The sequence below is a fragment of the Strongylocentrotus purpuratus genome, unplaced genomic scaffold (assembly GCF_000002235.5).
Source record: "Strongylocentrotus purpuratus isolate Spur 01 unplaced genomic scaffold, Spur_5.0 spur5_scaffold_20, whole genome shotgun sequence".
Lineage (NCBI taxonomy): Eukaryota > Metazoa > Echinodermata > Echinoidea > Camarodonta > Strongylocentrotidae > Strongylocentrotus > Strongylocentrotus purpuratus.
In genome coordinates this window covers 32,400,500-32,417,951 of record NW_022145606.1, presented here as the reverse complement: position 1 = coordinate 32,417,951, position 17,452 = coordinate 32,400,500, and the positions used below count along the sequence as shown (strand labels likewise).

The following is a 17,452-nucleotide window of genomic DNA, read 5'->3' as shown; positions in this document are numbered from 1 at the left end:
AGTACCATGGTTAAAGGTAAAGACCAGTATTGGAAACGCCCCAATTTCAAAAAATGAAATGGAAGCTCTCATTACCAATCATGTGAAAGAATATGTTTTGACTAAATACATGATGATAACAAATTTGCCGGGAAACCGCCTACTAATTCATATATTTGGTAAATTTGTTTCTCTCACTTGACCATAACTGGTCTTTACCTTTAATGAAATTCCCATTGTTTGGTTACAATGGTATAAATGGTGGATGGTAATTTGGACAAAGAACCATGGTTACCACCATGGTACCTTTTTTTATAAGGGTTAGAGTTGAAATGCAGTAATATTCCAAATATCTAATTTAAAAAAAGAAATTAAAAATGTAACACAAAACTGTATTTTTGTTTAGAGTTTGTACAATAAGGGTAGTTGAAATCCCAGGAAAACTAACTCCAGTTTGAGAAAGGATTATTTAAAATATCTGTTTCTTTGGGGTCTGTTCTATTGTTAATGGTGGTGAAAAGGTAAAGGGTTAGTGAGGAGGCGCACTGGCTCAGTGGTAGAGCAGTGGTCTCATAACCATAAGGTCCAGGGTTCGAATCCAAGTCAACTTGCGTCTTCGGACTGTGGATCACATGATTAGCGGTTCAAGTCCCGTCGTGGCACTAACGTCCTTTGGCAAGATATATAAATCTGCATTTGCCACTTTCCACCCAGGTTTTAAATGGTCCTTGAATGCTGTGAGTATCGCGATCAGTAGCATAGCAGAGCCGGAGTAATATTGGAGCGCATTGATTACCTTGCATGGTGTCTATGTGCACTATAACAATACCCGATATCATTATTATCATTAAATAGTGATCAGATGCCCTTATGATCTTCACTCACGCTGACGAGACCGCCACCAGACCTACGACAGATCGGACAAACAACTGCAGTAAAATAAAACTGCCAAGAATACATCGGTTTGGAATCAATCTGAGGTGGTTCAGTGGTATGATTAGAGTATAATTCCAATTTTTACGGAGATAATCATTTCTTGTTCCCTTGCTGTGTCGTAAGCGGTGATGTTGACGAGGGCTGAAACTGTTTCTGTTGTTCGCTGTCTAACGTCTTGAGTAATCTGAACAGGCCTGCAGCCTCCCGGATGTGGCTGAACTCAATACAGAATGCTTGCATCTCTATAAAGAGATCCTATGGAGAGACAACAGCAAAATATGGACCATATGTGAACAGATCAATTTGGAATTTAGACTGCAATTCAATACAAGCTAAACTTAAAGATAAAGTTGCGTTCTGGTCATGCGATTGCATTGTGAAAGAAACGGTGTGGAATCGATCAGAAAAAGTTGATCATGTAGCATATAAGTATTGGTCTATACTGCAAGGGTCTGGAATCATCAAAATGATAAGGCATTTGGCCCAGTCTTGTTAAAGTTACAAGCACTGTACACAGAAAGATGTATATGGGACTACACAAGTTTGACATGCTCAAATGAACTGTAAAAACACTCCATATTCATAGCTTTTACTTAAATATTGACAAAGATTAGTTACTTAATACTCGTCTTTCGAAGAAATCTATTTCTATTTTGTATCAGTTTATTTAGTAGAATGTTATTATTACCATTATAATACATTAGTATATTGATGATTTTATTATGAAGTAATTAACTTTGTTCAATTACTTTGTACAACAAAAACAAATCTGCTCTTGAGCTGTATAACAAAGTCTCTTCAATAAAACAGTTCCATTCAATTCAACTCAATCACAAAATAATTGTCTGAAAATGCAAATTACATTCATGAACTCGAGACATATTATTGTTCAAAAATATGTTTTTCATATCCAACCAAAACCTACTTACTTTGACGTTGATGATCTTATTGCGTATAAGGGACTGTAGGAAAACACACACCTGTTTAAAGAAGGAGAGAGGCGGATGAGAAAAAAAATTGAAAATAAAGGTCAACAAATAGTCACTGGCAAACTCAAGCCTCGTTCAAACAATGATGCAATGAACTAACTCAAACTGCTGGATCTAAATAAAACATCACAAGCCTAGTTTGTAAAGATTTATAACAAATTGCTTGATAAGCAATAACCAACAAAAATACGATATTTTAAAATAGAAAATGAACTGTGCATTCTTGTAGGTTACAGCATAAACTAAGTGCATACCAAATTTGTTTACGGTTAATGCTTAAAGCTCCAAGTGGAACTTTGTTTTTTTAGTTTAAAAAGGTTAGAAATACAAATATAGCCTTCAGTCATACGTCAAGCTGATTTATGGAACATCTGTTGCCTATTGCGTACATTAACAAATCAATGATTTTCAAAGAGAATATTATTAAGTCACGTCTATCACATCTGATTAAATATTAGAGTATAGGAGGGCCTCCCTGGGTAATTATTTACCTCAAAGCAGAGAGCAAAAGGATAAATATTGGTAGAGCAAGAAACCAATTATCTAAAGCACAGGAGAGATAGAGGAAGGGGTTATCGATTGATGTGGAGAAGGGAGAGGGGTTGTATTTTAAAAGGAGAGAGAGAGAGAGAGGGGGGGGGGCGAGTGTGCAACAGAGAAAAGTAGAGACAGAGGAAGAAATAAGAGATTGAGATAGAATGAACATGACAAAGTGAGTAAGAGAGAGGGAGAGAGTGAGTGATAGAGAGAATGATAAAGGAAGGGAGAGAGAGAGAGAGAGAGAGAGAGACAGAGAGAGAGTGATAGAGAGAATGATATAGGGAGAGAGACAGAGAATGATATATACAGAGATGCCAACTTTTGGAAAACAGAAATAGGGAGGATTTGTAACCGACACCAAATAATGTGCGCGTAGCACACATCTTGAGCGCGTAGCGCCCGACCCACGCGGCCGGGGTCCTGGAAGCTCTGGGGTTCTTGATGCTCTCTGGTGCAATATGAGCCTTGTTTTGGAGCATTTTACATGTGTATTTAGTTAAAGAATTCCTACTTTTTTTAAAAATAACATACAAACTGTACATAAGTCATGATGAATTCCTTTCAGACTTCCGAATACACGGGTACTTGATACTGTATTCGGTCTTATACTTCTGAGACCATTTCTTGGTCTTCTTTTGCTGATTTTCCGCCATTTGGATTCTGTGTCAATATCCACGCATTGGTTACGGCGATCCATATGAAACAATCTTTCGCTACTCTTAATTTGTCTTTTAACCCTTACTGTACTGGGCTATTTCGAGCACTCTCTGACTGGGGGGGGGGGGGGGGGCCTAGGAGGCCCCCCCCCCATGATCTCGGCTGTCGAATGTCCGATGAACGCGAAAATTTGCATGTTTGTAGATATTTACGTAAGGAACAAGATGGTATAATTAGTTTTTTGGTAATATGCAAATTTTTGTCGTTATAGCCTAATTAATTATGCAAAATGCTAATTTTATGCATTTTACAGAAAACTCTACATTTTTGTCCGTAGACTTGTGAAGAATCTTGAAAATGTATTGAACTAGATGGAACTTCGACTGCGCGCAGTCGAAATGATGCCTCCGTCATAGAGCAATTTTACAAACCAAAACAGAAGAAATTGTTCAAATTCAAGTTCAATTGTAATCCATTAACAGGTTCTCAGAATATCGTGATTACAAGCAATTTCTCATATACATATATGACCCTTTGATCTTTGACCACATGACCCTAACATCTACTCAGTTCATTGGCTCTGCAAAATGTTCCGAGTTAAATAGTAATCCATCTGTCAGTTCTAATGAGAATGCGTTCACAAGCTATTTTTGCATACATAATGAGCCCATGACCTTTGACCTTTGACCTCATGACCCAAGAATCTACTCAGTTCATTGGCTCTGCAAGATACATACATGATCTAAGTTTGGGAGGAATCCAACAATCTGTTCTAATGATAATGCGATCACAAGCTATTTTTGCATGCATAATGAGCCGCATGACCTTTGACCTAGACCTCATGACCCCAAAATTTAATCAGTTCATCGGCTCTGCAAATAACATACATGACCTAAGTTTGGCAGGAATCCATCAATCGGTTCTTCAGATAACGCGATCACGAGCTGTTTCAGCATACATAATGAGCCCTGTGACCTTTGACCTTTGACCTCGTGACCCCAAAATCTAATCAGTTCATCGTCTCTGCAAGATACATACATGACCTAAGTTTGGCAGGAATCCATCAATCGGTTCTTCAGATAACGCGATCACGAGCTGTTTTTGCATACATAATGAGCCCTGTGACCTTTGACCTTTAACCTCGTGACCCCAAAATCTAATCAGTTCATCGGCTCTGCAAGATACATACATGACCAAAGTTTGGCAGGAATCCATCAATCGGTTCTTCAGATAACGCGATCACGAGAACGGGACGTACGGACGGACGGACGTACGTACGTACGGACGTACGTACGGACGGACGGACAACCCGAAAACATAATGCCTCCGGCTACTTCGTAACGGAGGCATAATAAATGTTTCCTTCATCTCAAATTCGTGAGGTTTCATAATTTGTATGATATTTGAAAATCAATAGGTTAATTTGCATGAATTATGAATACGCATTCATGAATATCAAATCCGGAAATATATATAGGGAACTAGAATCCTTACAAAAATTGTCAGACTCCACTTTTTGAATGTTGTTACTCATTATTCATATGAAACTTCTTTTCTATCACAAAAAAAGTTATTTGAAGTAATTAATAATGATAATTTATGCAAATTTGATGCGATTTTCAACTATTTATTTTCTTATGTATTTTATTGTTTTTTATTTCTTATTATATCTATTGTTTTATTTCTAATGTATTCTATTGTTCTGAAATACATCAAGTTACTCTGAGAAACATATAAAAGCAATTTGATATCAATTCATAGCTTCACATTTCTGCTTGTACATGAATATATGCAATTATAGCACTTTTTTTATGACATGCGCATACTAATTGTTACAGGTATATCCGATTTCGACGAAAATGGTATCAAAATGTGCGTAAGACTTGAGGGAAAAAAGTCATGAAACGATAATTCTAAATCCTGAGCGGTTGCGGCACAATCTCCGAAAATGTCGAGGGGGGGGGGCCTCTGAGGCCCCCCCCCCCCCTAGTACAGTAAGGGTTAACATAGTGGAATTACTACATGCTTAAGTTAGCAGACAATATTTCCCATTCAATTCACAGATATTTATACTGATAAGCGCCGCCCAAAAAAAAATCATAATTAAAAAAAAAAAAAATTGGAAGGGTAAGGTCAAGAGTTGGGGTAAATTATCTGGAGCCTCCCGATGAAATCGGAAGGGTTGGCATCTCTGTATATATATATCTCAGAAGGGAGACAAAGAGATCGACAGAGAGAGAGAAAGAGAGATAGACTAACAGAGCTGAGGGAGAAAAGGTATGCTCGCATGAAAGAGAGACAAAGACCCAGGCCTACATGTCAAGACAACATTTCCAATCGATAGGTTTACTCACCAGTCTGACCAGTCTGTTCTGCATTGACTTGTCTTTGATCGTCTCACAGGTCGAAATGCAGTTGGAAATGTATAGATGAACAAACTCCTGGGGCAAGTCTACTGCCTGTATTCAAAAATGAAATATGGATCATATACAGAATTTGTTCAAAATTAATTTACATAAAATCATAGTTCAATGAAAAATCAGATACTTTAAGTGATTTTGGACAGGATGATCTAGATTTTTGTTGCTGTGCCATATTCTATGCCATTATTTGTTGCATTGCTGTCCCCTCTTAGCTTTGTTGTTGTTGTTGTTTAATGTCACTTCTGTATTATGTTGTTACACAGGACCTGTTGAAAGACCCTTTGAGAGTGTAATGAACCACTCCCTATGAACAAAATAAATGAATCAAATAAATTAAATATCTAATCAGATAAATAATTAAAATAAATAAACAAATTAGGCCGAATGAATTAATTTCTTACTGTCTCATCCCTTTACTCTGTTTTTTTAATAATTTTTTTTTGTTTCTATCTTTATACTCTGAAGTTAAATTAAAATAAGAATAAACTCAAGGAGGTAACCATATCTTCTGAGATAATATGAAGAGGAACCTGTCTGTAAGGACCATCCGAGGGAAAAATGAAAATTGGCCACTGTAAACTGGTGGCATTTCTAGACAGGTTCTACAACACACGTTTCTCCCTAGAGGAATATGAATTGCATGGCCACTATAGACAGGAGGTCTTTATAGAGAGATGGCCACTAAGATAGGTTTGACTGTACATGTATTAGTGCTTTAACCTGACATTTGATTAACATAAAGCCTGAAGTAAATCTCCCTGAGGGTACATACAGTCAAACCTCTCTATAAATGTGACCTGTCTACGGTGGCCAGCTTCTTCCTGGGGACCATTACTACCATATGGTCACTGTGAGGGCACACAGCTCTTACTAACACAAGGCTTTCGTCATTCTACCAGGTCCCCATTTGTCTCTCCTGGGTATAAAGTGGCAAATGTTGATTAATGCCTTGCCAAGGTACATTGGTGCTGTGTCCAGAATTAAACCCATGAGCCATGATCCTTGCATTACAATTCAAGTGCTTAACCACTTGACTGCTACTGGCTTAAAACGCATTCATACCCCCTGTGCTACAGCATTTTTGTACTGTACAAACACGGTTCAAAAACTGTACAATGTACACAAAAAGGCCCAATTTATTTGGAAGAACGCCATCTGCTGTACAAGACCTGTATAACATCATTGCAGTGCTAATTACACAGTAGGGCTAGGCATTATACAGTGTGACGGTCTTGAAAGTACAATGCCCTAAGCACGTACATGTACGTGGTGAGCAGTCAAGTGGTTAAAATGGCTGTAGCATGACAAGACTATGTGTCTTTCTCGCGGCCTGACTCGGGGCCAATCGGGTATAATACTACTACGGACGACGCGATCGCAGTTTTCATGTGCGTGTAACATGCGCGAAAACTGAAGCGTGAGGAGAACTTCGGTCTGTTTTGCACCTTTTCGTGAACGCTAGCGCCCTGAACGTTAATCAAGTCCATTTGTTTATGTGCAGTTGTTCAAAAGAAGACGTAGATGGCGTCAACCAGTATTCCCCATGCTACAGCATTTTTAAACCACTCTACTACGACACCTCTATCATAATTATAATTATTATCTCAAAGATTTAGCACTTTTGAATAATGTCAAGAGCGGCTTACCGTTGTGAGTCTGTTGACGACTTCCATGGAGTGCAGGGACATCTCCATATTGACCAGGACGGCAAAGTATTCTGTGATCTGATTAGACTGAATCAAACGTAGCAGGATCTCTATGGCAACCAGGGGATTGCTCTCCACCAACCCCGGTAGCTGTAAAACGAAAACAAGAAAAAGAAATGGAAAATGTTATACTTCATTCTAAAGGTGTACAAAAAAAAGTGTAAATATATTTGATTCCATGGAGTAAGGCATATAAGATATGTAAGATATATATTCTAGTAAACACAACTTCATAAAATGAAAATGAGAATTGGACTACAGCAATTCATGTGTTTTTGACAAATGTATCAGATACACTTGTAAGGTTTGTATGGAATAAATTACAAAACAATAACATATCAAATACTTAGACCAAAAAACTAATGGGATATTTGAAAGTCCATGTTATACAAGAACTAAACCATATTCAAAGTTAAAAGGGTTAAAAATCAAATCAAACTCATGCGTGGGCTCAATACATTTTATTGAAATTCTTGATACTACCACCCAAAAAAAAACTTATATTGGCTTTCCTGCCTGTTTAAGATAGTGAAAATGGGCACTCTGTTTTCACATTTGTAGGCAATGGTCCTATGTCATACACCAGCTTGGGATCTTTTTTCCAGTCCACTAAGCAGCTGCTGTTATTATTGCAACATGAGTGTATCTGATTTCACTGCATGTCTAAGGAAGTGAAAATGAACATAGTTTCCTTACCTTTGTAGGCGTCAATCCTATGTGGTAAACCAATTTTTGATCTTTTTCCAGTTCACTAAGCAGCTGCTGTTATTGTTGAAACATGAGTGTATCTGATTTTACTGCATGTCTAAGAAAGTGAAAATAAACAAAGTTTCTTTACCTTTGTAGGCGTCAATCCTATGTGGTAAACCAGTTTTGGATCTTTTTCTAGTTCGCTAAGCAGCTGCTGCTGTTGTTGGAGCATGAGTGTCTCTTTGAAGGCCTTGGCCATGAGTCTCTTAACCTCTTGCCCAGCACTGTTGGTCTGACACATTGTGGAGTCCCATGCAATCGTGTGGTTGCCGTCAGAAGGGTTCATCCATAATAACTGGAAAGGAGGTTGATAAAGATAAAAGTGAGAGTGCCATAATTTGATGAAAATGAACACCAGTGAGATTTTTTTTTTGACAATTTACTCCACAATATCCCCTGAAATAAAAGTTGAATAATGTGTTGGTAAACAAAGGATCATGTGTGATAAATTCAAAACATATACTGTCATAAAATCAAAAGACAAAACACTGACAAGTGGTCATAGAAAAATAATTCAACATCTATTTCGGGAAGGAGTAAAATGAATAATCAAAAGTTCAAAGTCAATTCTGAAAACTCATGTACATAGGAACGAAAAAAGAAAATGCAAATCCGGTAGGCGGGCATAACTAACATCACGTTTCACCTCTCTTTAGAAATCTAGCCATCTGATTGCTCGAAATTGGAGTCGTGACTTTAGCCATGCCCACCTACCGGTCAAATCCATTGATGGCAATGCTTACAACATTTTAAGGAAAGTACATATAACAAAATGAAAAAAACAAACATCTATTTTGCTAGAGTAACATATTGTAAAATATTTCCTCTGAAAAAGTTGCCAATTTGATACTCACCTCATCCTCACATATGTGTAGTGGGGGCGGTAGACGGATAAACTCGGGGGTAAAGGTCGTTTCCATGGGAGGCTTTGAGCCGCAGATGAGGGCCTCCACCACAGGCTGGGCTATTTGAGGGTCAAAGACCGAGCTGGAGAGAGAAAGATGGAAACGCACAGATTAGTCATGATTGTGGTATAATGGCATCCTGGCCCCTATTTCATAAAGCTTGTTATCAGTGAGAAATGACAGTTTTTGTTATAAGCTACTGTAATCCTTGTTTCTGATTGGTTATCAGCAGATTTGTCACTTGTTTTTGAAATTGTAATTGAATAAAGGCTTTGTGAAACAGGTCCCGGATCAGCAAATATTTCCCCCCTAAATACAGATTTAGATATCTAGATTTTAAATCTCTCATTATGTTGTCAATTTAAGGATTTTACAGCTAAGTTTCCTTTTTCAAATTCCTAGCATCAAATGCAATATAGTTATGTTACAAAAATGGATGAAAATGCCTTGAAAGGGTTAAAGAGAAGGTTGAGTTCTGGGAAGAGGTGACAAATAATTGGTGAGCATTATCATTGTATTATACAAGTGTGGAAGAACATCAGATACAAAATGTTCCCTGAAAAGCATGGCTCTTCAAATGCCTTTATATTCTAAATATGGCATGTAACATGAACAAAAATTGGGACAGATTTTCTATGCCACATGTTTGTGTAGTCCCATATACATCTTTCTGTGTACAGTGCTTGCAAGTTTACCAAGACTGGGCCAAATCATTTTGATGATTCCAGAACCTTGCAGTACACACCAATACGTATACCAGTATGCTATATTCCACAGCGTTTCTTTCACAATGTAATCGCATGACCAGAACTCAACTTCATTTTTAAAGAGTCACCTTATAATAATAATCAATCCTTTACCTGGCATCGGGGTCAGGGTCATTCATGATGCATGAGAGACCTGCTTTACTGAGACTGGGGAGCTCTGACTGGCGTTCCGCTAGGGCAAGCTGGAGACCTGTGATGTCGATATGAGGGGCGTTGGGACCAGGATCCATCGCAACGATCTGACGCGGGGATTTCTTGAAGAGCTAAAAATACAAATTTTACAAAGATTTCTTCAGGAAAATAGCTTTTATTTCCAAACTTCAAAGCGCGATTTCATAAAAGAAGGTAAATGCTCTTGTTGCAACATTGTCGACTGCCAAGTGACTGCCGCAGAAGGTTACTTTATCTTTAAAGCCCCACTGCACTACTAATAGCTACTTGCGACCTCTTTACAGCAAACAATGCATAAGCAGTGCCCGTTGGTCCCCCATGATGCCCTTTTTCTTATGTTAATTGAGAGCTGATTTGATGAGATAACCACCTGCCAGTGACCTTGCAGGGAGGTCTAATCCATTCTGGCCAAATAAGTGCATAGGGGCTTTAATGTTCATGAGTGATATGGTCAAACTGTTTCACGAGTAGTGCAGAGGGGTTTTAAATAGTCAGACACAATTTTTGGAGAAAAGTTAGCAAAAATCAGGGCGATCCATTTTGGGCTTACCATATTTCATATACAAAGGAACTGGGGTCATGGACAAAAATTGAAAATCACCAGTTACATCAGGGTAAAAAAAAAGAATATGTAGTAGATGCCCGGTATAAAATGCATCTTTTCTTTTCAAATATGAAATGTTTACCTCTCTAGGCGGGTTAGTTGTGGTGATGAGCTGGGAGAGGAAATATCTCTCTGATTTGCCGATTGGTCCAACCAGGATAGGTCCACTGATCTTGTCATCCTCCATTCGGGTCTAGAAGTAGAAAATGAACAATTTTTTTGTTATAACACAGAATTCTCTGCTCTTCTGGTACTAAACAGGAAGTCCAAAGAATTATGTCTACTTTGGGAGAAAAGACGTTTATTTCTGCAGTGCAATCTCTTTGAAATGCTCTTCCACTGAGGATCCGATCACTAGAATCCCTAGAAATATTTAAAAAGAATCGAAAGTCATACATATTTGCATGTTATTTTAGTTAATTATATGTTGAATGTACATTTCTCAATGTAACTCATTCTATAATTCTATCCCTCTTTGCCACAGAATAGCTTACTAGATCGATGGCACATAACAAATGCTGTATTTATTACAGTCAAACCTGTCTATAGCGCCTGCCCAAGGAAAACACAAAAAGTGGCCTTTGTGGACAGGTGGTCTTTGTAGACATGTTCCTTTAGTACATGATTCAATGAGAAACCGTTTTCAAGGGAAACAACAAATGTGGCCCTTGTAGACAGGTCGTCACTAAATCAAGTACCACTCTCTATCCAAGAAATGAGTTCAACAGTTTTCACTTAGTATGACATCACAGCTTCCATTTGCACATAGTGACCTGTGTTTATAAGCACATGGTGTCGGGCCTACTTACCTGGATTTCCTCATCTTTCTATGCTCATTACTCAGCCACTATACCTTTGCTAATACAATTGTTTGGCACACGTCATTCAGTTGTAATCTTGAACATTCAATGTAAATTACATTGGATTCTGTGAGAATTCTTTTTCTAAATTTACCAGGGGGGTATTTTACGAGGATCCTAAGTTGAACTTATCTCTAAGTTGGACTTAACAATTATGGAAAGCCATTAGCATCTATGAGAATATTTCGTAAAAGTTATTTTAAAAGGCATAAAATCTTGATTCAAATCGTTCATATTTTCTATTATCAAGGAGATTTCATGTTCTTGATGTCGAATTTATAAAAAGTCTAAAATACTAGAATTTCTGCTTTTGAATATATTTCATTTAAAGGCTACGAATGGCTCTCCATAATCTTTAAGTCCAACTTAAGGTTAAGTTCTACTTGGGATGTTTGTGAAACACCCCCCCCCCCCCTCCCCTGAACTCAAGTTCATACACATGCATACTCACCAAGACAAGAGAGAACAGTGGTGCGAATGGGTTGTTCCCAATGGCCTCTGAGCGGTACATCTCCCATAGTAGGAAGAGAGCTGCAAGACGCTGAGGGGGCGTGGGTAAAAGGTCTGGGCTACTCAGCAGTAGGACCTAGGGATGAAAATATTAACCAAGAATGGAATGGATATTTAATGTTCATGAGTGGTTAAACTATTCTTGATAAATACAACAAGGTAATGTTCATGGAGACAAGAGTGATATATAGCCAAACTAATTCACAAGTTCTGTTCAATGGTTATGGGTGACAGGCCTATAATAAAATGTTTAATGAGAAATTGAGAATAAAGTAAAAGATTTGATAGGAGGAAATAGTTGTTCCCATATCACTATAAATTCAAATGCAAAGCAACAATTGTGGTAAATGGTTGTTGGGATGGAGGTTGATGAGGGGTGGGGGGGGGGGGGGGGTGGGAGGTTGTTAGTCAGGATTATTGTTCTAGCGGATAGTGGTACTAGGGATGGCTGTCCTGAGTCCTAAAGATACAGTTAACAATTTCAAAGATATACATACCAGTGACGATCCGACCTTGAAGTGTTCTTGTTTATTGAAGCTTGCATGGAAGGCCTGGGTGAGGGATTCAAATGATTTATTGGTAGTGGCTTCATCCCACAGCAACCTGTAAATAAGACAAAAAGAATGAAATTGATACCCATCTCTAGTGTGCAGACACATACAGAACACAGAACATTTATCACAAATTAGCACTCAATCTCCTCCCCTCACGGATAGCAGTAACCAACCATGGCAGAATCATGGATCGATGAACAGGCTTAGACCTACAACATTGTTGGATTAAATTAAAGTAAAGTAAGTATGCATATCAAATAGAACAGGGTCCGGAATTAATGCTTTATTATGGACTGCAACTCACAGACCCTGCACCGTAGTTGCTTGTGCATGCCAATTATTTACAGCCTGAAAGGCCCTCGGAGAGGACATACCCGGTAAGGATGGCAGTCCCTTGGTTGCTTAGTTACAATCGTACACATTCATTCTTAGCAGTCAGCTAAACAAAAACAAAAATTAAATGCATAGGATACATGTACAATGAGACTGATGGTGTTGGTAGAAACTTAGAATAGAATAGGCCTAAATGCTTTATGAAGTTTGTGTATCCGGTTAACCCATTGCCTACTCGAACCGGGTGGCACCTGTATTAATCCTATGGGAATGAAGGGAATCCAGTTGTAAACAGGTTAAATGAGAGCCTGAGCAGAAGACTCACTGCAAGTAATTTATTAGCAACTTCATCCTAATATTAAATTTATCCTATTAAAATATTAGTGTGACACAGAAACAATGACCGAGCTAAGTTATCAAAGATAACCCTGTATCAAAGATAACCCTGTCCTGTAGGCTGTAGTTGTACTCCATTGCTACTTGAGGGTTGAAAGGGTGCTCGTTATTATGCAGAGTTTACATTAATTCACTTTTGTGTTATTGTTAAGATTGTACGGACCCACACAAGACAAAACTAGTCTTACATGTTTGATGACTTGAGCTGCACCATTAGATTTGGATCAGTAAAATTAAAACCTTACAAGATGATAGCTAGGTGGATTAGTCTAGATCTAGACTAATTTCATAAGAAATTAAGATGGCGTAAAATTAATTAGCCTTGACCCGTTTAAAGGTCGGTCCCCAGAGGTAAATAATCATATTGTGACGATCCGCTGCGCGGTCGTGACGTAGATATTTGTTTACATTATCACAAACTCATAAACAAATTCTAACTAGTCCTTCGGAGTAGATCGCATCAATCGTTAGATAGTTAAATCAGATAGACGAAGAAATAGGCTGATACTTATTGATTCAGATTGTGATTACTAGTTTTCAACTTGGAAGGTAGGGAAATTCAACTGATATTAGAAAAGATATTTAGAGTACGGCACTATAATACTAGTATCAATTAATTAGGTATTTGTAATATGTATATATTAGCACCGTACGTAGTTGTCCCCCCCCCCCCTTGATTTCGTAAACTTACCTGACAATTTGGATTCCTAAATTGTCCTCTTCTTTAAGACTTGATTATAATCCTAGATTGTGTAATGCAGCTTGACAATACAACGATATTATCAGTTTATGTACTAATGTAAAGAAATGTAAATGAGTCATGATTGTTGTTTTCAAGCGCGTCATTCACCGACGCACAACTTCCGTACGTAACTAATTTGCATACGAGCGCTTGACATTTGGATCCATAATTGAGATGCTTTAAGATGTTAAACTGTAATTGTTTATCAATATATCACATGAATTTGGATGGAAAGTTGTTTAGACAATGTGACTTGTTTATATTTACTGCAAATGATATGTCATTCAGAGTGTTGTATATAATTAATGGTAAAATAAGAGATTTACTTAGATATTTTGCTCTGAACTAGCACAGTCTTCATGTTAAGTCCATTTTCGCTGCGCGCGTACTTTCCAAGATCGCTTAGCACATCGATTTCCCCCACGTCCGCATTATGCCTTTATAACCCGTAACATTTCTAAAACGTGAGGGGTTGGAATTGGACGCTCGTCGGAATCAGAACTATTAGTCTCTCCCTGGAAATCCCCCCCCCTCCCCCCACCTAAGGACTTGTCTTGGAATTGGGCGCTCGTCGTAACCGGTACCACACATAAGATCTCTCTCCCTCCCTGGAATATAAAGGTACACAAGGAAGTCTACGCTGGAATTAAGATGCTGGAATTAATGAACCACTATTATTAAGATGCAGGAATATTCTAAGTCCACCTCTCCCCCTATGATGCTATGGAATTAAACTAAGACGGAAAACTCCCAAGTCCCATAAATCCAGCGCTCAAAATACACGGGGGCGGTGGGCGATTCGCCCCCGTGAGCTCCATAATCGCCCCCGTCAGGTTGCTCACGGGGGCGATTGCAAAATTAAAAATCGCCCCCGTGGAATTATAAAATTAAGATTATCTTTTCTGATATAACTTTAACACAATATTGAGTATTAATTTTCAAACCTTAAACCAATGAAATAGAACTTAGATGGCGCTTTCTCTACCATCTCTACGAGTATTCCCGATACAAACAACGGAAGCTCGCGGTGCGGCCGTCAGCACAGTGGCTATACTGCGCTGGTAGTACCGGTGTGCACGCTGACGCCCAATATCTGCTGGAGCTGGTGATCGACAATCGCGCAAGGACTGAAACATGGAGAAGTTTTTCGTTGTGAAAGTTTGAATCCTCTGAAATCTGGTGATTCTTAAAGACCAGCAAATAATGTAACCCGACCAGTAAATCAATATTGAGAAGAGGAAGAAGGCATAAGATGTTGCAGGGGCGGATCTAGGCGGTTTAGGGGGTTTGACCCCCCCCCCCTTACGCTGCCAAGGAAAAATGTGATGTGCACAGAAAAATGCTATCATGTGTCCAGACCTACACAGTATTAGTAGATGTCAGTAGATGCCAGGAAAACATCACTAACGGGGGTTCAAAAAAGCACCCAAAAATCGCCTCGCCGCTTTGCGGCTCGTGGACGATGATCCGCATGTTAGTAGATGCCAGGAAAACACCACTTACGGGGGTTCAAAATAGCAACAACAAAAATCGCCTCGCCGCTACGCGGCTCGTGGACGATGCTCCACATCGTATTTGGGGTACCCCCCCCCCACCCTTAGCAAAAAGCTTGATCCGCCCCTCTGTTTTGGAAGGATATGGTAAAGACTAAAAGTAAAGAAAGAATGTAAATAAGGTTGCTCCGAATAATGAGGAGGAAATTATGTGCAGAACGGGAAGAAATGGAGAAAATGTCCTCACGGGGATAAAAGTCAATAACAGCTATGTAACAAGTAAATTTCTAAGAGGAAAAATACCGACTTAGATAAATGATAATGATAAAATACCAAGGAGTTTCACGGGTACCAATTCAATGGAAATTTGTATTAAAATAAGAGCCCCCGTCAGCACTAAAAGCGCCCCCGTGAGAAGGCTCACGGGGGCTCTTTTTTTTTTGGAAGAGCCCCCGTGGGCAAAAAATTAATCCCAATGAATCATTTCCCTTCACTTTTTACATGTATTCGAATATAATAACGACAATCGTATAAATTTATTAAGTATAACTATGAGCACAAGGTATTTGTGACAGTGGTGATATAAAGATGTAAATATTTGAAGTACATGCATTAATAAAATTTGACCATTTTCTTTTGTCTTGAAACTGAAATTATGAGTCTATAAACACTTTGTCTTTCTTCTTGACTGGTACTCCTTCATAGTCGTATATTTCGACGAAACGAACGTAAATAAGAATTGTAGCTTCCCCCGTCTTTCCTCAAATAAAATATAAGATCTAATTAGATCTACTCTAACCGCTCGGACATTATAAATAATGTCGGCTGACGAATATCCTGACAGAAATAAAGAATAAGTTTCCCCAGCTGGGAATGAGAATAATCCCGACGTAGAGGTCGAGGTTGGAGACGGAGGCGGGGGCGGCCGCCACAATATCTTTGATTGATAGACACGTCTGTAAAAACCCCATAGGCGTAGATCTACACACACACACTCAGTGATTTATGAAATACCCATAAGCCTTACTTCAAGCATGTAATTACCTATGTGGAAAGCTAAGGGTCACAACTTAGAAAAAAAATAGACATAGATCTATGAACGCAATTACAGTTTCACACATTTCCACACGCATTGACATCGACATTGCCATTGGATTTTTGGAAGAGAAATCGTTGAGTTCTGTCGAGAGTTGAGACTAGATCTAGATATTGATTCACGATCTACTCTTTAGAATTAGAGCATAAGGAATATTATCAAATGAAACACTCTGGGAAAGTTAATCAAAACCCTTACAATTTCTAATCAAATTGCACTCGCAGACAGACGTCGATACAAGCAGGCAAGAAGACCAAAATCTGTGTTAAAACTCTACTCAGTCCCATACGTGCTTCTTCGTGTTGTACTAGTCTAGATCTACAGGCGAAGTGAATATTAACGTTATTTTGAAAATTGTAAGGCGAGTTAGATAAAGATCCATCTCTTAATATAATCATTATCCCCCGTAATGGGAAGATTGATGAACATACCCGGTAAGATTCACGCTATCCTTTTTCGACAAACCTTGGTCCATTCTATAAAATACGTGCGGTTAAACAACATGAAATTAGGAAAATCTACTTTGACGTCAGTGAAATTGAAAACCGCCCTCTACGTCATTGTTGGGATGCTGTTTCGACAGATCTCTCGAATGGTCGACAAAATTAATCTTCTTCTTCTTCATCATCTTGGTCTTGTTCTTCTTGTCCTTCTTGTTCTTCTTGTTCTTTCTTTTTGTTGTTGTTGTTCTTCTTGTTCTTCAGTTCTTCTTCGCTTCTTCTTCGTTTTTGTTTTCATGCACATATACTCTGGTAAATATATCTGGGATCTGTAAAGAGGAATTACATTTCACATTTGATCTATTGTATGTAAAGTAGGCTACATTCAGTGTTTACAAAAAGTACATAATGTATTGATGAACAGTTACTATTCTACTATGCAAAACAAAATTTAAGAGACCAGCTATAGGCGTGAGACTTGGTAGGTCTGGGTCGGTATCGTGGGTGTCCGTCTTGATCTACTGAAGATCTAAAGACCGGCAAGCGCAGGCGGAGGCCTGTAGTCTCGCCAATGGGCGTTATTTGGCGCGGATCCAGGATT

At 38.6% G+C, this 17,452-nt stretch overlaps 1 protein-coding gene across 1 annotated transcript; it reads right to left on the bottom strand.

The window, feature by feature from the left end:
• Positions 1-206: 206 nt before the first annotated feature.
• LOC594372 (CCR4-NOT transcription complex subunit 11) lies at positions 207-16,949 on the bottom strand. Its single transcript, XM_011679352.2, has 11 exons — positions 16,843-16,949; positions 12,295-12,400; positions 11,739-11,873; positions 10,510-10,620; positions 9,746-9,915; positions 8,835-8,967; positions 8,069-8,275; positions 7,171-7,320; positions 5,456-5,560; positions 1,845-1,895; positions 207-1,170 (listed from the first exon to the last, which is right to left on the bottom strand). Exons 1-11 carry the CDS (start codon positions 16,884-16,886, stop codon positions 1,009-1,011), a joined length of 1,374 nt encoding a protein of 457 aa, XP_011677654.1. The 5' UTR covers positions 16,887-16,949; the 3' UTR covers positions 207-1,008.
• Positions 16,950-17,452: the final 503 nt, after the last annotated feature.

Excerpts from the sequence above, each read along its gene's own strand:
- LOC594372 (XM_011679352.2), bottom strand. The coding sequence starts at position 16,886 with ATGGACCAAGGTTTGTCGAAAAAGGATAGCGTGAATCTTACCGG. Across the intron at positions 9,916-10,509 it reads CAACTAACCCGCCTAGAGAG|CTCTTCAAGAAATCCCCGCG; the intron begins GTAAACATTTCA and ends TTGTATTTTTAG. Across the intron at positions 1,171-1,844 it reads ATAAGATCATCAACGTCAAA|GATCTCTTTATAGAGATGCA; the intron begins GTAAGTAGGTTT and ends GTCTCTCCATAG.